This window comes from Colletotrichum destructivum, chromosome 6 (genome assembly GCF_034447905.1).
Source record: "Colletotrichum destructivum chromosome 6, complete sequence".
NCBI lineage: Eukaryota > Fungi > Ascomycota > Sordariomycetes > Glomerellales > Glomerellaceae > Colletotrichum > Colletotrichum destructivum.
The window spans coordinates 2,076,093-2,097,169 of NC_085901.1; the positions used below are offsets into that span (position 1 = coordinate 2,076,093).

At 55.2% G+C, this 21,077-nt stretch overlaps 7 protein-coding genes across 7 annotated transcripts; 1 reads left to right on the forward strand and 6 right to left on the reverse strand.

Moving 5' to 3' along the window:
- Window positions 1–67: 67 nt before the first annotated feature.
- CDEST_09826 (Putative solute-binding protein family 5) lies at window positions 68–1,486 on the reverse strand (the record flags this gene model as incomplete). The annotated part of the gene is made up of 1 exon (XM_062925984.1): window positions 68–1,486. One exon carries the CDS (start codon window positions 1,484–1,486, stop codon window positions 68–70), a length of 1,419 nt encoding a protein of 472 aa, XP_062782035.1.
- A 1,150-nt stretch (window positions 1,487–2,636) lies between these two features.
- On the forward strand, window positions 2,637–4,651 carry CDEST_09827 (Putative major facilitator superfamily, MFS transporter superfamily; the record flags this gene model as incomplete). Its single annotated transcript, XM_062925985.1, has 8 exons — window positions 2,637–2,857; window positions 2,937–2,989; window positions 3,043–3,260; window positions 3,323–3,825; window positions 3,884–4,184; window positions 4,250–4,349; window positions 4,402–4,522; window positions 4,585–4,651. 8 exons carry the CDS (start codon window positions 2,637–2,639, stop codon window positions 4,649–4,651), a joined length of 1,584 nt encoding a protein of 527 aa, XP_062782036.1.
- Window positions 4,652–5,074: 423 nt separating this feature from the next.
- CDEST_09828 (Putative S-adenosyl-L-methionine-dependent methyltransferase superfamily) lies at window positions 5,075–6,996 on the reverse strand. The gene is made up of 10 exons (XM_062925986.1): window positions 6,791–6,996; window positions 6,677–6,715; window positions 6,485–6,575; window positions 6,400–6,422; window positions 6,199–6,340; window positions 6,104–6,126; window positions 6,008–6,045; window positions 5,812–5,949; window positions 5,330–5,749; window positions 5,075–5,276 (listed from the first exon to the last, which is right to left on the reverse strand). Exons 1-10 carry the CDS (start codon window positions 6,899–6,901, stop codon window positions 5,222–5,224), a joined length of 1,080 nt encoding a protein of 359 aa, XP_062782037.1. The 5' UTR covers window positions 6,902–6,996; the 3' UTR covers window positions 5,075–5,221.
- Window positions 6,997–8,115: 1,119 nt separating this feature from the next.
- On the reverse strand, window positions 8,116–9,730 carry CDEST_09829 (Putative beta-lactamase/transpeptidase). The gene is made up of 3 exons (XM_062925987.1): window positions 9,527–9,730; window positions 8,496–9,445; window positions 8,116–8,432 (listed from the first exon to the last, which is right to left on the reverse strand). Exons 1-3 carry the CDS (start codon window positions 9,609–9,611, stop codon window positions 8,286–8,288), a joined length of 1,182 nt encoding a protein of 393 aa, XP_062782038.1. The 5' UTR covers window positions 9,612–9,730; the 3' UTR covers window positions 8,116–8,285.
- A 479-nt stretch (window positions 9,731–10,209) lies between these two features.
- CDEST_09830 (Putative peptidase M35, deuterolysin, metallopeptidase, catalytic domain superfamily) lies at window positions 10,210–11,582 on the reverse strand (the record flags this gene model as incomplete). Its single annotated transcript, XM_062925988.1, has 5 exons — window positions 10,210–10,229; window positions 10,308–10,322; window positions 10,387–10,504; window positions 10,586–11,271; window positions 11,360–11,582. The coding sequence occupies 5 exons, from the start codon at window positions 11,580–11,582 to the stop codon at window positions 10,210–10,212; spliced, it is 1,062 nt and encodes a 353-aa protein (XP_062782039.1).
- A 2,777-nt stretch (window positions 11,583–14,359) lies between these two features.
- Window positions 14,360–16,339, reverse strand: CDEST_09831 (Putative zn(2)Cys(6) fungal-type DNA-binding domain-containing protein; the record flags this gene model as incomplete). Its single annotated transcript, XM_062925989.1, has 1 exon — window positions 14,360–16,339. The coding sequence occupies one exon, from the start codon at window positions 16,337–16,339 to the stop codon at window positions 14,360–14,362; it is 1,980 nt and encodes a 659-aa protein (XP_062782040.1).
- A 1,314-nt stretch (window positions 16,340–17,653) lies between these two features.
- CDEST_09832 (Putative PA domain, peptidase M28, PA domain superfamily) lies at window positions 17,654–19,682 on the reverse strand. The gene is made up of 5 exons (XM_062925990.1): window positions 19,458–19,682; window positions 18,723–19,386; window positions 18,598–18,649; window positions 18,065–18,543; window positions 17,654–17,994 (listed from the first exon to the last, which is right to left on the reverse strand). Exons 1-5 carry the CDS (start codon window positions 19,580–19,582, stop codon window positions 17,815–17,817), a joined length of 1,500 nt encoding a protein of 499 aa, XP_062782041.1. The 5' UTR covers window positions 19,583–19,682; the 3' UTR covers window positions 17,654–17,814.
- Between the last annotated feature and the right edge of the window lie 1,395 nt (window positions 19,683–21,077).

Here is a 21,077-nt window from a genome sequence, read left to right on the forward strand (position 1 = left end):
ACGTTCTCAAAGCTGGGCCACTTGATGGGATTCCTTTCTACAATCAAGCAAGACTTGATGCTGGTTCTCATAAATCAAGAGTGAGAACACCAGAATGTCCGATCCTCAAACCAACGTCCCGTCTAGTTGCCCAGACCACTTCGGGATGTGCTACATACAGCCACGGAGGGTTCTCCTGCAACCGTTTCAACGTCTCAGCATAGGCATCAGCCCGATCCTCGTAGCGAGTTTTGTTCCTTGCCTCGTGGAATAGCCGCTGAACCTCGTCGTCATGGTATCCGAGCCACCAGGTAGCGTGGGACGAGCTGGAAATCTTGTCATCCAGGACCCTGAAAGTGCTGTTGGGCGTCGAGTCGAACAACGCAAGGCTGCCAATCTGCTTCTGGAGGCCAATTTGGCGAGCGTACTCGGGACGGTTCGTCTCAACCCTAACTTCAACCTCAAACCCGACGGCTCGCAACGACGACGCCACGAAAGCGGAAATTTTCTGCGCGTGCTCCGGCATGTAGGTCGGCGTCCTCAACACCAGGGGTTCACTCGTGTCCAAGCCTTTGAGTATTTCCCGGGCTCGCTCTACATTATAAGGGAATGGTTTCAGCCCTGACTCTGGAAAACCGAGGTGAAAGGGGCTAACGATGGTGGCGGACGCCAGGGCAAAGCCGCGATATACCTCCTTGACGAGTGCTTCATTGTCGATCGCGAGATTGACAGCAAGACGTGCTTTCGGCGAGGTGAAAATACCCTCGGTGCAATTGAGATAGTAAATGGCCGAGAGCGTGCTGGTGACTCGGCCCCATTTCAATGAATCGTCAAAGTCGAGGAGGTCAAGGTTGTCCACTCGCTCGAGATTCAAGGCAGCATCCACCTCACCCGTACGAAGTAGCTGGAGTCTCTTGGCGGCACTTGGCTCTGTCGAAGCGACGATGATGTGCGGAGCGTTGTGTCGGGTCGGGTTCAGCCGCTGTAATCTCGCTCTTCCGATGCCGTCTTCACGCTCGAACTCAACCACTCGGAAAGCGCCTGTCCCAAGCACCGGTTTGCCGTCTTTGTCCAGTCTCGAAGGCCAGAACTCGCAGAACACGCCCACAATGTCCGCAAATGGCTCCGAGCTGACGACCTTTACCGTCTGGCTGCCTTCGGTTGAGAATTGGGTCTGCTCGAAATAACGGCTGTAGCTCCAGCGCATGCCAAAGTAGTCCCGTGAGTCCAAGAGCCCGCTGATGTAGTTGACGATATCAGCTGCCGTACACTGTTCTCCATCATGGAATACGGCGTCGTCGCGGATGTGAAAATGCCATGTACGGGCGTCGGGAGAACTCTCCCAACGGTCGAAGAGGCCGGGAAGGACGTGACCGTGGGGCTGCCAACGGAGGAGAGGCTCAAAGACGAGGCTCTTCAGAGCCGTGACGCTGTTGTCATCTGTGACTTGGGTCGGCAGCCGGAAGTCGACGTTTTCTAAGGACAGGCGGAGCGTTTCTGGCGTCATTGTGGCGGACATTTGTTGGTTGAGCGGCAAGTCTGTTGCCGCGTGCTAGCAAGCCCTGGGATTAGAACGCATTTAAAATGGCTTCTCCGAAGTGGTTCAAGCCGAGACAAGCTCAACCCGCGGCCGGGAAATGCTTTTGGTCCAAGTCGCCGAGGATTCGACCTAGATAAGGCCCCACCCACACCACACTTGTAATCCCGAATCCAAGAGTGAGGAGATGCGATCGCGGAGATGGGTAAAATTCGCCTACGAAGTGGCCACTCGTGTTGTGGGTACGTCTGTGGTTGACGAGGTTTGTGAGTCTTTTTCAGCATGTGGATGGCGCGAGGCTGGCGGGGAAGAAGCTCTCTTGCCTGTATCCATGCGGAAATCATTTATAGTTGTCCGGAATCTGGATTCAAATCATGTCACACGTGTAACGTGGTGGTTTTCATCCGGCGGAATAGACATCAACTGTCCTGCTTGGGTCCTGGCCATGAATCAAAACAGGCCAGAGCTTCCCTCAAGATTGATCTAGTTCCAACACTCTCGGGTGTTTATTAACTTTCTAGCTAACCATGGGCCAAGGAAATGAAGCTCAAAAGCCAAGAACCTTGCCGGGCGAAGGCATCGGCCCCGGCTGATGGTGCCGGGATCAAGAAAGACGACAGAGCGGAGAGTGATAACGACATTGCGGGGCTCCCAGTCACGACATGTTCTCCGCGACTCGAGCCGCAAATACCGTCTGACAGCGGTACGACTCTCTCGTACTGTAACGCGAGCCTTACAAGTATTCCCGGAGAAGCTTCACGGTATCGGCCTCCGTAGGAGAATGGAGTTTCCGCGACCTCAATCTCGGCAGGCACAAAACTGGGGCAGAGGGATCCAAGAAGGAAGACTAGCTGGTCTAAGACTCAAGCCAGCCAGGATTGCAATGACACCATCTCGCTGCAACAAATCAGGTCGATTGACTTATCTAGCTCCTGTTCAAAGAGCTCCAGAATGAAGTGAATGCGGGTAGAATGTTCGGAAAAAATCGTTTCTCTCCAACGGCACAAGGTATATAGCGATCTGGAGCCAACCGAGCTGCAGCGGCATTTCTGACAGCTGGAACCACCTTGCATAGACAGCATATTCAGAACCGTCTGCTTTCTGCCTACTGTTGGCCAACATGTCGGCTACCAAAGCCATTGTCCCCGTCGTGGCACCGTCCGACACGAATAGTGACCTCAACACGAGCGGCAAAGACGACAGCCCTGTGACTGTGACCGAGACGAACCCCAGTGAGACAAAATCCTCCTGGTGGCGTAAGGCCGTGGGACTTGTCTGGGACTCTGTCGAGGGAGATCCAGAGTACCGCAAGTATGTCCAAAGACTGGACACCTTCTTCTTGTAAGTGCTCTGTTTCACATCGACTTCTTGCACACTCATGCAGTTTGTAGATGTTGACTCGAGATTCTCGAACCTCCAGCCCTACCGTCTGTTTTGGCTACTTCATCAAGTACCTCGACCAAACCAACTACAGTAAGCTCTGTCGCACCCCGGTTCCTATCTCTGCCGTTAACATGGTAATACAGGCAATGCTTTCATCAGTGGAATGCAGACAGACCTTAACCTCTACGGCAATGAACGCAACTGGTTGAACACCTGGTTCAGCCTGGGCATCATGATCGGCAGTGTACCCGCCCAGATGTCACAGCTGAGCTTCATCAGACCGTCGATTCTCATCCCATCATGCGAAGTCATTTGGTCGTTGTTGGTGATCGGCATGGGCTTCGCCAAGAACATTGAAACCGTAAGACTGAGACTCCATTCCCGACGCCCACGGGAAACCTCAAGACTGATCACGAACCCCAGATGTACGCTCTGCGATTCTTCATCGGGCTTTTCGAGGCGTGCGCGTTTCCCGGTTACATTGCGATGCTGGGTGGATGGTACGGTCCCAAAGAGCTCACCAAGCGGCTGGCCATCCTCCTCCAGGTCGAGTCCATCGCAAGCATGTTCAGCGGTTATCTGCAGGCCGGTCTGTACTCAAGCATGAACGGCCGTCACGGCATTGCCGGGTGGAGATGGTTGTTCATCATGGACGCGATCATCTCGCTTCCCATCGCCATCTGGGGGTTCTTCGGACTCCCCGATCTGCCTCACAACACGAAGGCGTTTTACTGGTCGCCCGAGGTAGGACCCAAGAGTGCTGCGCTGCTTCGGCTCGTGTTATTGACAAAAGTGCTACAGCATATCAAATACGGCATCGAAAGAATCGAGAAATTCGGCCAGAAGGCCCAGCAGAGGCTGACCTGGAAGGAAGCCAAGCGCATTTATCTCGGATGGGAGATCTGGGTATTTGTCGTCCCATACACGTGAGTTGACCTGAACTTAGGAAGAACCTATGAGGAGACCGCTAAAACTTCCGTGAAGCATGGTAGCAGCATGCCATTCGGCAACAAGCTACTTCAACTTGTGGCTCAAGGCCGCTGGCTACAGCGTTGTGGACGCCAACATCTACCCGACCGGCGGAAGCGCCCTGAACATTGTTGCGACGGTGATCTGGGGCATTATCGCGGACCATACCGGGCAGAACTACCTGATGATCATCATCGTTCAGGCTCTGATGATTCTGTCCAACATCCTTCTTTCTGTGTGGTACATCCCCAAGGGCGCGCTGATGTTTGCGTACTATCTGTCGTACGCCGGATCGGCTGCCACCCCCGTTCTAATTGTGAGTACCTGAGCTGTTCCAACTGGCTAACAATGCCACGAAACCATATTGACTCTTTTACACAGAGCTGGGCCAACAGACTCAATGCAGGCGACCCCAGCTTACGACAGCTTCTGGTGGCCACCGCCAATGTCGTCTCTTATGCGTGGGTTCTCTGGGTGCCCTGTAAGTTTGGAAATTGTCATTACGAAAATCACTCCGCCTAACGCCATGCCAGTGGTTTTGTTCCCGACGTACGATGCACCGAAGTACAAATATGGATACCAGGTTCTCATCCTTTTCGGAGGTCTTGCCATTATCAGCGTCACTCTTATGTGGTATATGTACAGAAGAAGAGAGTAGGTTTCAGCACCAAAACCTCGATTGTCTTCAGAGTCGTGGGCTAACTCGACGTAATCAGCCAAAAGCGGGCTCAGGAGCAGGATCAAGGCCCCGAAGGAGGATCGGCGGCTTCAAACGAGCGGTGAGGGACTGGCTTGGGCACGGGTGGGGGGCACGATGTGATGGTAAACAGGCGCCATCTATGCCTTCCAGCCGGTTCCTGATTCATTGCAGAGGCAGCTTACGCAAACCCTCAAATCGCTGGTTAACGGCGATTGGTATTGTATGAGTTCAACTGTGGTGCAGTTCCGTCGAGAGACGATTGAGCAGAGCAGACGTTGTGAACATAGACTAACAAAGATTGTCTTTCTGGTATCAAACAGGCCGCCGAGATTTTGCTTTACTTTAGTACTGTAATGTGATGATACCCTCACTTGAAACAGATCATGTCATGTAATTGGAAATAATCACACTGCAACTTTTGACCTGGAGATTCCTTCTCGAATAAATTGAAATTTCTTTTCTTTACCATGGCATTTTATTGTCACAAAACTATCCAAGACAACTATTAGGAGTAAACATTTCTGCGTCGACATTGACAATCAGCTACACATACACTATGGACAGTGCAATATACAAGAAGCTCTCCATGAAGATGAAGTCTACAACCAACAGGATTCAGACGACGCGCGTGTGTATCAACATTCGAGAGCAAATTACTCCAGAGGTGCCTGGATCGGCAGCCCCGGCTTGCGAGCAGTCACAACGTAACTGCGCGATAAAGGTCAGCCACACCAACCTGATTTATGCGTCAGGAGACTTACACTGGCCACCAGACGTGGATCCTCGGATCACGCATCTCCTTCCTCGCCTGCGAACACAGCACGAGGACCTCCTCCCTCGACCACCCCTTGATGTTCGTCAGCGTCCCGAGCGCCGCGGACTCGAGGAAGGAATCGAGGTTGGCCAGGCCCCAGCCGCCGATGTCCTTCATCGTCTTGTCCCGGGGCCACGTGTTGGTCGGCCACTTGTAAATCGTCTCCTGGACGTCCTCGAAGCCACGGTCGATGAGGAGCTGCTTCCACTGCATCGCAAGCTTGAGCGAGCGGCCAATCTTCTCCATTGCGTCCACGACTTCGTCGGCCCACTGTACTAGCGAGCTGTTCTCCGGTATCGTGTCGTCGTCGCTTTGGGCCGACATGCAGACATCTTGGGCTTCGAACCAGCCACCGGGCTCGAGTTGCCTAGAGGGAAACACGCGTTCACACGGTGCTGCTAAATGAGGAACGCCCGTGCATGGACTTACTTGTAGATGCTGTCGACTAATTTTACTGGATCCAGAATGCTGCCGTTCAACGTCCTGGAAAAGATGAAGTCGAAGCTTTTGGACCAAGTCCACGGCTTCTCAAGGTCGTCAATTTCGAAGGAGCAATTCGGTGGCATGCTGTGTCTTGGTCAGCTGCGTCACCAACTCAAAGAGCGTATGATGATGATAAGCTTACAATTCTGGTTGCACTGGGCTTAGGTCGACTCCAATGACCTGAGGTGTGGTGAGTGACAAGTGTGAGATGACAAAGTCGATCAATTGCAACCCTCACCTCTGACTCAGGATGCTCCTCGGCTATAATGAAGATCATTGTGAGTGATGAGTAGACGACATAACCAGAACAAGAGGCAGGGCACGGGAACGTACCATATTCCAATGCCCAAATGCCGGTACCTGTTCCGAGATCGAGTACTCTCTTGGCGCCATAGAACTTTGGGCAGGTGCAGAGGCGGCCTCTGAAAGTCCTCACGAAGAGTTCGTGCTGCAAGTCTAAGCGATCTTGCTCGATCTAGATGTTTTGCGTGAGCAGATGGATGAGTGAGTGGTAAATGAGCATGTTCATCGTACGTTATCGTGAGGAAAGAAATATTCTGTGAGTGAATGGTTACTAATGACAACGGCCCAGCTCAATTTGGGCTTTCTTCATACTCACTGCCGCGGGAGTGGGAGTGATAAAGGCGTCCGTACTCGTCTTCGAAATTCAACAGCGACGAGCGAATGGATGTGAGGGAGTCGCGGATGGACTGAGAAAGGTAACAACAACAACAGTCAGCTAGGGGTGATCTCAATGCCTGGGAGAACACCCCAACAGATGGCAACTCCCAGAGCATCGCAGTTCACTTACGACGTTGATGGCGGAATCGGTCTCGACGTCATCTGGATCCTGTGGTAACCGCGCCGCAAGTCAGCAAGCGGGGGCCGACCCCATTCCATATCCGCGTGGCAGATCAAACCCTACGATGAGGCCGGTGGCCGGGTTCGCGGCCTCTTCGGGATGGGCCGCGGGAGCCGTCGGAGCTGCGATTGCGGCTGCCGAGGAGGACGGCGTCTCTTCCCCCTGAGCTGCCATATCGAATGCTCCGTCAAGATGGAGTAGTCGAGGGCTTCGGGAAGGGATTCGGCCTTTGGAGATTGCGGGTTGGGTGAGGCAGAGTTTACCTAGGTAATGTATTTGGTCAGTTGAAACTCAAAACTGGCTTTCGGGGAGTGATTTGGGGGTGGGAGGAGCCCCGATCTACTATAGCATGAGTAATCCCAAAACCTCCATCCGGTCTGAATAGTGCGGTGCGTGCCCCATCATGGGTCCTTGATTGGCGCCTCGAAGAGCCGAACGACTTCGATCCTGGGAGGGACCGGGGAGCGTGGAGAATCTTTAGCAGAACGATCCAACCAGGCTTGGAGTTTCGGTCTCCAATGAGACGCAACTCCACCGCCTAGCGGTGATCGCCAAGGACTCGGACACGTGTGCCAGCAGCTAGCAAGGAACAAAAGCATTCAAGATTTCGCAGTCGGTGGGGTTCGCTTAGAGAGTTCCGTCAACCAGGTACGGATTCTCTAGGCATACCTGTACTGTCCACAGGCGGTGATCTTCCGGATGAGATGAACAGCGACGCAAGACGCTTTCACACAACCGTTTCTCATTTGCTATTAATTTTCCATACATGTGTGAGAATACTTCCCGTCCTTGGAACTATTTCCAGACATTGATCTGCTTATCTCGTCACACCAACAAACCTATGTGAGATCAGGTGACGGATGTGGCAAGCAGCGGTCAATGACTCAATATCGCGCGCACTTACCTGCTGTTGTCGGTGTGTCTGCAACAAACCCGGTCACCGATTGTGCAACAGATCAAGAAAATATCCCTATCTGCAAAAACCCAATGGCGGTGGGCAAGAACCCCAGCTCCGAGGAGTTGACCTCTTTGTCAACCAGGCGAGATGGCCTCAAGCTCAAGCAAAACCTCGAGGCAATGTCGTTCAACTTGCTTGGTGTCACAGAAGCCAAAGACGGGCAGCGGAGACCTCGGACCGTGCCGCAGCCCGTTGGCTTTACGCACCCCAATTTCGCAGTAAATGGTTTCGGTAAGTTTTGCACAGGTTGGACTTTACACTAAGGAAACAAAAACAAGCATGCCAAGTCGTCAGTTACAAATCGAACTAAATCGCCCGCCATGGTGAGATGGAGGCCAGGAAACCCCATCAACAATGTTAAACCTTGGGGACATATTAGTGACCGACATCTATTGGCAGATACCCGAAGAGGAAAATCCGACAATAGTTGTGCAACAGTTCATGCTTGTCTTCAAATTCAAAGCAATGGAACAACTCTCAAGTTGCCAGCCAGAATTTATGTAGTGTGGCTGGCCTAAACAAACGGTGTACGCAGTCGTCCGAAGTCATGTCTTCGCCAAACGCTGCCTATACCTATGAATATGTACTGTATAAATGACTTTAGAGTGCAGCACGAGGTCTAGTAGCCTTGAATCTCGCATACATCTCGTCCTCGAATGCCTTAATATGTGGTCGTACTCCCTCCTCTGCCGCCGGTAACATCTGTGTTGCGAACAAGCCGCACAGCCCAGACTGCCTGTCGATCCACTGCGACTAGTCAGTATCTTCTTCATTACAAGGTTCTGATGATAGGAGCTTAGCCCGACTTACCCAGAAAACATTCGACGCGCCACTCCACATCAACGTCCCGTTTTGCCGGTTCGGGTGGCCATGCCCGTCAACGAGCAGACCCCCGAGCCCCCAGTCATACTCGCGAGTGACTGGGAAATGCCCTACGGCCCACTCAGGCTCCTCCATGGCCTTCAACAAACTCCTCTTGGACTCCAGAGAGAGCTGGGGCCGGAACATTTCCGCCGTCGTGCCTGGGCTCAGCAGCTTCCCGTCATCGACCAGGAGGGAATGCAGCACGCGCATGACGTCTGGCGCAGAACCGTACGACCCCTGCCCGCCCAGGCAGTCCGTGACTCCCTGGTTCAGGTCTCTGCCGCGGTAGGGAACGATCTTGCCCGTGTCCTTGTCGCGGGTGGTCATCCCCCACAACCCGGGCTTCACGGCCTCCACGTCGAACGTGAAGCTGGCAGCGCCGACAGGGTTCCAGATGTGCTCGCGCATGTACCGCTCCAGAGACTTCCCGGTGACGGCCTCGATGAGTTTACCGGCCCAGTCCGAGCTGGAGCTGTAGGCCCAGTCTTCCCCGGGCTCGTAGTTCAGGGGGTGTCCGAAGCGCTCCTCGACGGTGGACCCGCGGGTCGGCTTGATGCCGTGGAACGCCTGCCATTTCCTCGTCGCGTCGCTCAGGAAGTCATAGCTGTTCCCGGCGCTGTGGGTGAGAAGGTGGCGCAGGGTGATTGGCTTCTTGCGTGGCGACTCGATGGGCGTGCCGGCCTCGGTGAAGCCCTTTAAGACGGGTAACTTCGCCAGTGCCGGGACGTGCCTTGAGACATCTTTGTCGAGGGAGAGGACGCCCTTCTCAACGAGTTGAAGGGCGGCGATGGTTGTGAAAAGCTTCGTGACGGAGGCGAGGGTGAGTATGTCGTCCGCGGCCAGTGGCTTTTGGCGTTTCAAGTCGTCGCCGACAATGTGTGAATATTTGAAATTGCCTAAGCGGTCGGTCAGCACAAAGTAGTAAGCACACATGGTGGCAGAAACGTGAACGACGACTTATTGGGCTCCTGACGTACCAGACGTGTCCTCGGCGAAGAGCATGACGCCTGGGATGTCACGGTTGCCCACAGCAGTGTCAATGTGTTCTTCGAACGACCCCATGGTTACAAATGCCTCGCCGCTGCCAATGCGCTATTATATACAAGCTGGTGGTCTGAAGAGACTTGTCAGGTTGGGCGGTCTGTGAGAAGTCTATGTGAAAGTTTGAGACATTTTCAAGCAAATTTGAAACAATTGGGCGTGACCAGAAGACAAAACGACGAAGGCTTCTTAGTCATCCGAGGTCTGCTGATCTCCCCGCAACTGGAAGTGATGACATCCCGAGGTAACAAGACCGAGGAAGCAGGACCCGCTGTACTTCAGAGGGGTTTGGGTTGGCTGGTTAAAAGGAGTCACTCACATCAAAAACACAGGGGAAGATTCAAAATCTGTAACTCAACTGATCATTTCATAGCTGTACTAGTATTCAGAGAGGAAGCATTAAAGCTCAAACTCTCAACTCGACAACTGACTACATACAATCATGGAATTTATCATTAAACGGCCTTCACTATTGCCGACTCCAGGAATCCAATCATGAGAACCGTCGATTTAGAGATGCGTTTAGAGCGGTTTCATCTAAAGCCATTTTCGAAGGAGACAAATGGCGGCGACTCAGTAGGGACTGGCCCAAAAGCCGACAAGCTTGTAGGCGATTCGCTTAGCAGCCAACGTAGATGGCTAGTGCATTGGTCAGTAAGCTCAGTTCATTCATTTTGCAAGATGTTTCATATCAGAACGCGCGATAGAAAGACTAACCGTTGGCGAAAAGAGCTAGTGAAGGAACCCAAGTCAGTGAATACGATCTCAAACCATGGTTTACTGGTATGATACTCACAGTACGTGTCGGCGTGGTTCAGGTTCTGAGCCGCAGTCAGGCTTCGAACACAGCTGTAGCCGTAGCAAGAGCTCTGGTCGGTGGTTCCCTTGATCTGAGTGAGGTGGGTGACCTCGTGCTGTGGGGGGGGGTGATGACAACGTGTCAGCCAGGGGGGGGTGTCCCGGGGAAGACTGCAGAGGATGTGCAGGAGACTCACAAGCGCGGTCGTGGCCCTGTCCTGGGCGTGGCAGGTGCTGGAGAGGGCGACCATGTTGTTGAAGAAGTAAGGGCAGTTGACCATGTAGCTCTGGCTGGGGAGGGTGTAGGCGATGACACCGGAGGAGCAGGCGGGGTAGATGTCGGTGCAGTACTGGCGGGAGACGCCCGAGGTGGTGCTGCCACACTCGCTGGCGACACGGGCGAAGACGGCGGCGACGGTGTTGCGGGTGGCGGTGGTGGAGGACTTGAAGTACTCGGTCATCTTGGCGGCCGGGCCGGAGACGGCGGCGGAGGAGGCGGCGGCGGCGAGGGCGCGGCAGTTGGACAGGGCGGTGGTGGTGGCGGTGCGCTGGGTGCCGGTGCAGTCGCTCTGGACGACGGTGCGCTTGACGTTCTCGTGGAAGTCGCGGCGGACCTTGGCGGCGGCGGCGCCGTCGACGTCGACGCTGAGGACGTTGGAGCTGAAGCTGGCGGTGCCGGCGATGTCGGTGCTGTCGGCGTCGGCGAAGGAGAAGGATCCCTTGGCCGCGACGTCGAACTTGCCGCCGGCGCTCAGGTCGTGGACCTCGGCCACGTCCCACTCGACCTCGACGGTCTTGCCGGCGGGGATGATCTCAAAAGCGTCCTCGGCGATGCCCGAGGTGGCGAGACGGAGGCGGACACCGTCAAAGGCGATCTGCTCGGCTATCGAGTGGCGTTTTTTGTCAGTACAGCAAACCATATAAAAAGCCAAAAAAAAGTGTTGGCTTTTCCTATAAGAAGAGAAGCTCACCTCCGGCAAAGACCTCGGCCTTCTCGACGGCGAGCTTGTCGAGGATGGAACCGGCCTTCAGGACCTTGAGGTCCGAGGCACCCGTGTTAGTGATGCTGGCCTTGACACCAGAGTTGCCGACGGCCTCGATCTTGACATCGAGGGGGCTGTCGCGCTTGCTGAGATCGACAACAACGGCGCTCGCGAGAGCGGCGAAGCAGGAAAGGCCGGCGAGGAACTTCATGGTGGAAGTCTGGACTGAACAAAGAGAGGCAGTTGAGATTGAAGGTAGCCGGTTGTGGTCTAAGGTGCCGAGGCTGATACTGAGGATGAGGGATGAGGATGAGAGAAGCTGACCATCAAGGTCCTCACTCGGTTGTTATATATACTCGTGTGAAGCCATACTCAAAGCAAGTCGGGAGACCTGAAGCTCTTGCAGTCTTTGCCGGCGATAAGGGGCCCTTGGCCGAGATCAAGCTTCGGTTTCGTTAACGAGCGATTCTCGACGACTGCCAAGCCGGAAACCAGGACGAAAGAGGAATGTGCGAGGTTCAGCGGCTACATATTACTTCTGGCGATGTGAGGAGCTGACGAGTTCTCATGCAACGAGTGCTCGGAGCATGGCGAGGATAGGAAGGAACGAAGGCGAGTCGCGGGTGTGCCAGCCATTGAAGGGAGGGGGGCCAAAGATGGCCAGAAAGGGGAAGTCGATCTATACGGATGCTGATTCCTTGTTGGTCTTGTTCGAGTTTCAGCAAACGAGGTCGAAAGTTGTCCAGATGCTTGCAATCTATGAGAAGGACGTTGCGTTAGAGCTCTTGGCACTTTGCCGCACGTCGGACTTTTCTCCACAACCCATATCGCACAATGGACGGCCGCTAAGATGGGAACATCAAGCTTGAACGAGAGAAGCATAACGGTAACTAGGTTTCCTTCTCCTAAACTCAATGGAGGGGAAAACAAGGGGGGGGGGGGGGGGGGGGGGGGGGCGGCGACCGCCGCTGTGCGCGAGACTTTAACCCCCCCTGCTCCGAGTCCGGGCTAATATCAGATAGGCATCTGATGATGTTCAGTCTTTGCAACCGGAAAAGCAGATGAACGAGGGGCTTTCCAGCTCAGGAAGGAGACAAACACACAATCTTTTGATACGAATTCCGGCGGCGCGTATTCAGACTACATCACCTTCGCTTTGGGCGGTGAATGTGGCCAGCAGATGCCTGGTGGCAATCCTTCATGTAGGTAGGGGTACGCAGGCTAACCGCGAAGAAGGTTTCAAGGCCCGGGGCCAACGCGGTGTTCATCCGGTAAGCCAGCCAATACACTATGCCGTTTTCCGTATCACCGTATTCCTCTCGGCAGCCGTTGACGGAAATGTGGCCGGATGGAGGAGATTGCGCCAGGAGGTTGAAACCAGCAAGGAGAGCCGGGAAGTTCATGTGGTCGATCGATATCCCTCCCATCTCCCATGACAGGGTGGCAGTTGATGCGGGGTAGACAAGTGAAGAGTGCCCCAGAGCGGAGTTGAAGTGGTGCTTGAAGGAGTGCCCGCAATCTACGCTCTCCCCAGTGCTGAGCTGAGCTGCCTCCTTTGGCATCGCGGCGCTCGCAACTCTTTGCCCTCTAACGATCAGACTTCACCGCTTCACCGGTGCAAGCCAAACGTCGTTGGCTCGTCTCTTCCTTGTTTGGGCATGTTGTTGCCGGCTCGCATCTGGGCGAGTTCCCCATGATCCAGCCCGGCACACGGCACCTTTGGCGGCTGGGCACACAACAGACGCGCAGCGCGCCGTTGCCCCAATCACCCTGGTCCGCTGAAAAACGACCTTCCTATTCCGATGCCATGTGCCGGGTCTAGGCACAGCACTGCGGTAGTTCGGGGGGCGTAACAGGAGCGACAGCGCTCCGAACATCAGGTGGCACGAGTAGGCGGCATGCCATTCAACTCAGACAAACCCCAATGGGTCATCTCCACTCTCAACGGGTTCCTTCACTTGGTTGGCAGCCCCAATGCCGAAGATCGGCGTGGAGAAGGCTTGGCAAGATACGTTGTTGATAGACGCAGATGCCCGCCCGACTGACCCGAAGCCGTGTCTTTTTGTTTCTTTACTCAGTGGAAATCCGAATGAAAACGCAATGGCAAGCGAATCGAAGAGACCTGCCTGACTTGGACTTCGGTTGCTTTTCTTAAGGATGAGTAGTGGGCGTACCAAACTGTAATCATTCCATGCGATCGGAGACATGCACCTGGGTCCTGGCATGACACTACCGAGGCTCGACAATCAAGCTCAAAGACACCTTCCCAAGACGAGCAGGTCTAATCATTTCCCCCGGCAAAGATGGAGAACTCCGACAGACGCAGGTTTCTCCGTCGACAATCCGCAAGTCAGCCCGGGACTTCCAGTCACCCCAACAGTCGCTGAACAGCGGAAGACGGCTGAGCCCGAGAACCGTCATTCTCAACTCTGTCCCACGCAAGCAACATCTTCGACCAAACCTAGGGAAGTGTTGTACCAAGGGTGCATAGTTCAACGATGACAACATCGCATCAACTCATCACGCGGTCAGTTCATGATAGAACGACCGCCGTCGGAGGCTTACATGAGATGAAACTATCATGCAGTCGTTGATCTTTGGAGAGCCTCTGGCTTGGCCTTTTACACGTCCCGTATGGCTAAGCATTTGCCAAGTTGCCAAGCCGAAGTGGAAGTCGGCCACGGCATGCTCGGTCACCGCGCAAACGCCACCAATCCCTTACAGGAAGGCCGTTTGACGGACCATGACTTTGGCTACTAGATAGGAAGCTCATTTCCGGCCTCAACAATACGCGGTGGATGACATGCTGCTTCGCCAGTCAGACAAGCACTACATCGGGAGTGGTCAAGTTTTGCAGTCTAGGTAATTGCCCCATCATCATCACTCGCCATTCATCTACGTTGCTAGGCCAGATAACTATCGAGTAGGAGGAGGCTTACCAAAAAAGCAAATGGACCAAAACAATCAGACCTATCCCCCTCCCCAAAGTCAGACCTCATAATCCTCAAACGGGTTGTGACGCCCCAGACACCCAATCATGTCACAACTGTACACCAAGTTGTCCATGTCGAGCACGAGCTGCGCCGTGAAAGGCGTGCCGTCCTCGTTGGGCGTCAGCCGGAAGTACGTCGCGACGAGCTCCCGCTTCTCAATGTCCCACTTGCCCGACATCCAGATCCACCGCGCCTCGGCCGGGATGAAGCCGCTGGCGTCCATGCCCCTCTCCTCGAGCAGTACGACGCCCGACTTGCCCACCACCAGCGCCTGCCCGTCCCAGGCGCTCTCCCTCCACGACAGGTTGTTCAGCACGTGGATCCCGCGCATCCTCAGCTCGTGGTTCCGGCACTTGGCGATGATCATGGCCAGCGGCGACGTCAGGCCCTCGGAGAAGGTGAAGGACACCTTGGGGATCGGGCCCGGGTCCCGCAGGTAGCGCACGACGCGGTCCAGCAGCTCCCGGAACTCGTCCTCGAACGCGTCGTACGACATCTCGCTGCGGTCGAGGCTGCAGCTGATGACGATGTGGATCAGCAGCCGGTGGATCTGGATGCTGTCGAGCGTCCGTCTGGCGTCGGCGTCGAGCGCCGGGTCGCCCAGGTACGCCTCCAGCACGCCGTTCCACATGCCAATGTACTCGACGAACTTCTCCTGCTCCTGCGCCGCCTTCGCCAGGTCCATCGGGTTGTAGTTGAGCTGGTCGTGCACCGTCCGCATGACGTGCACGACGGCGCGCGTGAAGAACTGGCCCCAGAGCGCCTGCAGCTTCGTGATGACGGTGACGCCCGGCCGCGGGAGCTGCAGCTTCGGGCTGCTGTTCATCAGGAGCACGCTGTTGCGGTGCGAGTTGAAGAAGTGGGTGAAGCCGGCCATGAGACACAGACACGGCAGCAGGTGCTCGATGTCCTCCATCTCGTCGTCGGGGGCGCCGCTTCGTAGCCTGGGCGACGATAGGTACCCGGCCCCGCCGTCGACGAGTTCGTCCCCGGGCTGCAGACCGTGCATCAACGTGATCTTGTTTTCGAGGAGACGCATGCCCGTGCCCATCAACGAGTCGACGTTCTTCATGTTGCCCTGGATGAATTCGAACGCGATAAGCAACAGCGTCATGATGATGATGGACCTCGGCGAGGTGTCGGCGGATGAGCCTTGGATACGCTGTCTGTAGATAGAGACGGCTTTGACGTGGTGCAGCAGGGCCGCCTTGTGGTGTCGGTTGAGGAAGCCGGTCGAGTACGACCTTGGCGTCCCCCAGGGACGGAGTGCCGAGGGGGGAAGGCCACCGAACCGTTTGCTCGACTCGGCATCGAAGAAGATGGTTTGGGAGATGGCCCCGATGGCCAAGATCGACTCTCGGATACACGGGTCTCGCGTGCTCTCGTTGAGGACGATGCGCGACCAGAAGTCGGCCTGGCATGAACCGCCGAGATCTTTGATCAGCTGGTATCGAAAGAGGTCGTAGTACGGGACGTCGCTCTGGTCGACCCGTATGAAGGGAGGGTTACTCGAGAGTAGAGCCGCCGGCGCCGGAGCCGGCCCGCCGCGGGATGCCGCCCCGTCCGGCCGCGGGAGCAGATGCCGACTGCTGGCCTTTTGCGCGGCCAGAATGAGGTGTTCCTGCTCGGCGGTCCTCTTGGGATCGACGGCCTCCTTTATGTACCCGTCGCACTCGACGTCCGCCTTCTCGCAGCGGGCACACGTGGGTTTGCGCTCGTCGCACTTGACCCGCCGGATCTTGCATGTCAGGCACCCGGATCGGACTTTTGGCTTGCTGGCCCGTTTCCTCCTGGCAGCAAGAGAACCGGCGCTGCTTGGGCCTCCTCTCGGTGCGAGCTGGGCCACCTGATTGGCAGCACGCGTAAAGCCGTGGCGTGGAAGCAGAGGCAGCACGCGGCTGTCGTGTCTTCCCGAGGTGCTGGTCGATGCTTGGTGCTCGCCTTGTGTGTCTCGAGAATACGACCCGTCGCCCATGATTGGCTGCTAGTCTTAAAGATAAAAGTAGATAGAGTTCACGGTGTCGTGAAGGCGATCGCTTTGCAAGTTCTTTACGGGAGACAGCCTCGCATTTGTGATGTTGGTGGCAGAAAGGTTCGACTTGGCAGAAGGCGGAGACGATGTAGTCAGTCAGGTTCTAAATGGACACGAGCTGACTTGAAGCTGATTGATTGCAGGCAATGTGCGTTCCTGAGTTGAACCTCCGCTCAAGTCCACGATGGTTTCCGTCAACTCCGTCAGCAGGAGACGGAGACCACCCGAGGCATCAAATATGGCCGTTCCTTGGCCCTGCACGTCGGTTCCAGGGGGGCCAAGTCGAAATCACCGTCAGCACAGCGTCCATTGGTTGATGAACAACGCAACCAATGAGAACAGACAGCTCGTATACTCTGACCTGCAGTTCCCATTGGTTATCGTCGTTATTCAGCCGTTGACGAAGCGCGGCAGGCAATAATTAGCATCACGGCCCGTCCCAACCACCCGCAGCATCACGTGTCTGGACTCTTCTCGAAAGAATGACAGCATTATCTTCATTCTCTCGCCGGAGGCAATAAATCGCCGAGAAACTCAAAGAGACGGAGTGGCGTGATTTGGCTTAGGATACGGCCTTGCCGGCAGGGCACTTTGCGGAGCTGGACCTTGCTTCACTCTGAGCGGATAGGCGGAGCGGAATTTCCTGCGGACAATACTCAGTAACTTCGGAAACGGCAAAGATGCCCAATCACGCTTTTCACCCATCTCTGGGCGCCAGGAGAAGTTTCTTTGAATTATGCAGGCTCTTTTGACCAAGCCATCTCATTCGGAATCGACCTGTAAGGTTCAAAGCCGGTGCACTTCAACTCTAAGCCAGCCAGCCACCCATCAGTCAGTCTTGCAGAGTAGCCATAAGCCAAAGTAGCTGCAGGTTCATTGGTTCATGCGCGATGGAAATGACTCGCATGTTATTGGAGTAATCCGGAGGGCCTCATATGTGGTTTCAACGACGTAGTCCGATCTTTGACAGCTGTACAGAGTAGATCTTCTTCGTATGATTATCTCAACATACGTCTCGCATGAACGGGCATTCTTAGCACTCGAGAAACATCAAACCGCGAGTACGTGTAGTGGCTCAACTCTTTTTGAGAAGTAATTATCATTTGGCAAGGAGGCACACAATTTACACCTTATCTGAGCTGGGCTATCTGCCGCGTTCGTTTCCGCAGACATGAACCCCCACCCCCTCAAGCTTGCTTGACCGACCCTCAGACTTCAAGAATAATTCATGATACAAAAGTCGCCCATAAGCCATGGAGATAGTTGATCTAGTGTTTCATTATTTTTATTCTCTTTTAGTACGCCAGCCATTCTCCAAACCATGTTTTAGTTTATTCGCACCAACCAATCATGACCATGGCAGTTGCTGAGAGGTCTCCGGGTGGATGTAGGGACACTTCTTTCATTACACGTTGCCACTAGATATCGTGGCCGCATCCCAGATGCCTCTCGCCAAGAGCCTCGAGCTCCTCAATCTGGATAATGTCCAGCCCAAGGCTTCTCGACTGCAGGTGACTCAGCATGGTGGCGTTGACGGATGTCTTGGGGATTAGCGCCGTTCCGTTCAACGACAAGACAGTCAGGATGTGAGCAGCCGCCTGGGATATGTGTCAGCCATAGATTCTCGTAAACTTGCTTGATCAGCAAACGGCGCGACGGAAAGCCTACCTTCGCGTTGATGGTGATGGTGGTGGGGTCGGGGTTGTCGATGGTGTCGCAAGCCTGGTGGTAGCACGGGTCCTGGGCAACCCCGGTGCCGGTGTGCAAGAACCCGAAAGGCTTGTTGAGGATCTGCCAGAAGGAAGCGTAGTCGCTGCCGTTGGTGACGACAGCCGGGGTGACCTCGATGCCCTGACTCTTGAAGTAGTCTTCGTAGATGTGCTCGACGACGTCAGACCCCGCGGGCCCGGCGCTGCCGTGTGTGCTCCCGTCCGTGTCGGCGACTCCGATGTAGCCCTTGGCCACCATGTCGAAGTTGAGATAGACGAGCAGGTCGTCGACGTCGGACGCCGGCAGGTTCGAACAGTAGTATCTGGAGCCCAGCAGGCCGTTCTCCTCGGCACCCCACCAGGCGAAGCGGACCTTGTTCTTGGTGCGGTACTTTGTCGAGGCGAGGAAGAGCTCGAGAAGCAGGCTGGTACCGGATCCTTGGGTCCCCTGTCAGTGAAATTCCTGATTGCAGACGTCTTGCTATCGCTTACCGTCGTCGTTGATGCCAGGTCCGGCTTGCACGCTGTCCAAGTGGGCTCCGAGCTATGAAAAGAAAACACATGTGTCAGTTCACTCGGACCAAAGTTCAAATTAACAGATCGAATGGAGAGCGTACCATGATGACGTTGTGGGGATCGCCCTCCTCGGTCTCGACAAAGACGTTCTGCGTGATGCGTTCCTCGACGATCTGCGTCTGCTGGAAGTGGCCCTGGACGGTCTCGCCCGCATCGAGGCGCTCCTTGATCTTTAAGCCGTCGACAAGGTTGATGAAGCCGGCAGGGACGAAGCCGTTGGGGTCAGGCGCGCTGAGCGAGCCGGCCGTAGCGTTCGTCGTGATGTCGTGGTAAACGATGACGGCGGCGGCACCGGCGGCGGCGGCGGGCCGGACCCTGCCGGCGAGGGTGCCTCCCGTCGGGCACCGGAAGCGCTGGACGAGCACGATCTTGTCCTTGACGTCGAGGCCTGCATAATTGGCGGCGTCGCAGCCGGCGGCCCCGTCGGGGCCGAGGACGATCTCGGCCGTGATGCCCTCCTCGCTGGTGGAGGGGGAGTAGGTCAGGCCGAAGACGTAGACGGACTCGTCCTCTACCTTGAAGTCGATCGAGGTGACCTGGCCGAAGGTGGCGGGGAAGTCTTGCTTCCACGCCTTGGTGGCCGGGATCTTGGAGACACGGTCCCAGACGTAGTCGACCGACGCCGCGTAACCGGGCAGGCCGAAAGCTCTGTTGCCACCGTTGGCGAAGGCGATCTTGTTGAGGGCCTCGAGGTTGGCCATTAGGCTGTTTCACAAAAGGCAAGTCAGTTCAAATTGCGAGATCGCGCAATGCCCGTCGACAAGAGTCCGACTTACTTGTCGGTTGTGAGGTCAGCTTGGAGCTTCTCGGAATCGATCTTGGGCCTGCATGTCGTGTTCGTGGCGGCGGCGCCAGAGGCGGCCAGCGACAGCAAAGCCGCGGCGGACTTGGAGAACTTCATCGCTGCGTATGAATTGAGGATGAAGACAGCAAAGAAGACTAGGCACTCGGGAAGAGGATCTAGAAGCCAGAGGGGGGGGCCAGAGTGTTGCCAACGGCGGCGCAAGCTGGCCTATTTATCTGTTTGGCCCAGCCGTCAGTCAGTGTCGCTTTTTCTGGAAACAGACGACTCGGCGTTGCAAGCCACGGCGGCGCAACCAGAGTCCGGAATCCAAAGCCATCGCCGCAAATCAGAGAAAGCACGATAGTCTGCATGCCTCATCCCAGCCCGCCGAGCCTCCGGCACCCAATCGGCCGCCGTCAGTTGGGGTAGGGTCATCTATTCAGGGTTGAATCGGGAAGGTCGACAACGGAGGTGAGGGGAATTCGGGTCCGCCAAGAGAGCCAAGCTCTGTTGTTGAAGTCGCGGTCATGGCCCCGACCACCCCGTCATGTCGTCAACGCCGTGGTTGCGTCCAGTTCCTTTTCTCCTCTCCAATCTCTCCTTAGCCACCGCCTTGGCGACGTACCTCATGGATAGTCTCTTCTTAGTCATGACGAGTATGACGAACCGGTTGCGTGGTTTCTAGTAACATGGTCCTCTGAGCAGGTACACACTAACAGGACGGACCGCTCAGCTGTGCAAAAACGTTGCCAAGTCTGCCACAGAGCCTTGTCCACGATTTGGGCATCCTGATTAGCGCAACGGACAATTGCCTCTCTTATCAAGGCTGGATGAACCGGGATGACCTGTATTTCCAGCCGAATACGTGCAAAAACTTTGTGGGTCAAGGTTGACAACCAGAATGGCTTGCGCATTTCAGATACCGGAAGCATATGTCTATCCATCTATTAAGGAGGCAGCGTAGCCAACCGTCAGGTTTCATTCCTAAACCAGGTATCCCGCTGTTAGGCCAACTAAGCCCTCCCTTGTCAGACGGACTGGCGAAGCAGAACTGAGTACTGACTGCGCATCTGAATGTCCTGTCGCCGAGCTAAGTGTGGCTGCACCTCCAACAGGGATTTTTGTTTTCTTAACCCCCCCACAACTTTGTACAGTCTACCTGTACCTGGAAAGGACAAAAAAAACTTTTGCCTGCAACCACAATACAGCATCAAAAAGGTAACTGCTCCAGTCTTTTGGCCCGTGATCTTTCGCGGCACTTGACTCGTCGTTCTCGGGTATGCTAAATGTTATAGCATGCGGCAAGTTCTTTTTTCAGGCTTGGCACTGCGTAGGGTTAGAACTAAGTAACTTTGCCATGGACGAGAGTGACTGGATATATCCTTACTACTGCGGAGATACAGGCAAGTCTGCCTGCACCCCTAACTTTTAACTTAAAAGAGGCCTAATCCTTGTCTCTTTTGTTTGCCTACAACCACAATAGAGTGGTCCCTACTCCAGCGACGAGCATGCTGGCCGCTGCCATCTACCTGACGATATAACGCACTAGTGCTTCTAGTTGACGTCTACTCGTCTCAATCACACCTGTGCCTTGCTCAGTGAGCTTTCGTTC

Bases quoted from the DNA above. Each gene is read 5' to 3' on its own strand.
- CDEST_09828 (XM_062925986.1), bottom strand. From the start codon at position 6,901: ATGGCAGCTCAGGGGGAAGAGACGCCGTCCTCCTCGGCAGCCGCAATC. The intron at 5,950-6,007 runs GTAAGCTTATCA...ACCAAGACACAG, and splicing joins AGCCCAGTGCAACCAGAATT to CATGCCACCGAATTGCTCCT. The intron at 5,750-5,811 runs GTAAGTCCATGC...GTTTCCCTCTAG, and splicing joins TTAGTCGACAGCATCTACAA to GCAACTCGAGCCCGGTGGCT.
- CDEST_09829 (XM_062925987.1), bottom strand. From the start codon at position 9,611: ATGGGGTCGTTCGAAGAACACATTGACACTGCTGTGGGCAACCGTGAC. The intron at 9,446-9,526 runs GTACGTCAGGAG...CCGACCGCTTAG, and splicing joins CTTCGCCGAGGACACGTCTG to GCAATTTCAAATATTCACAC. The intron at 8,433-8,495 runs GTAAGTCGGGCT...GACTAGTCGCAG, and splicing joins GCGCGTCGAATGTTTTCTGG to TGGATCGACAGGCAGTCTGG.
- CDEST_09832 (XM_062925990.1), bottom strand. From the start codon at position 19,582: ATGAAGTTCTCCAAGTCCGCCGCGGCTTTGCTGTCGCTGGCCGCCTCT. The intron at 18,650-18,722 runs GTACGCTCTCCA...TTCTTTTCATAG, and splicing joins ATCCCCACAACGTCATCATG to CTCGGAGCCCACTTGGACAG. The intron at 17,995-18,064 runs GTAGGCTTTCCG...CACATATCCCAG, and splicing joins CCATCACCATCAACGCGAAG to GCGGCTGCTCACATCCTGAC.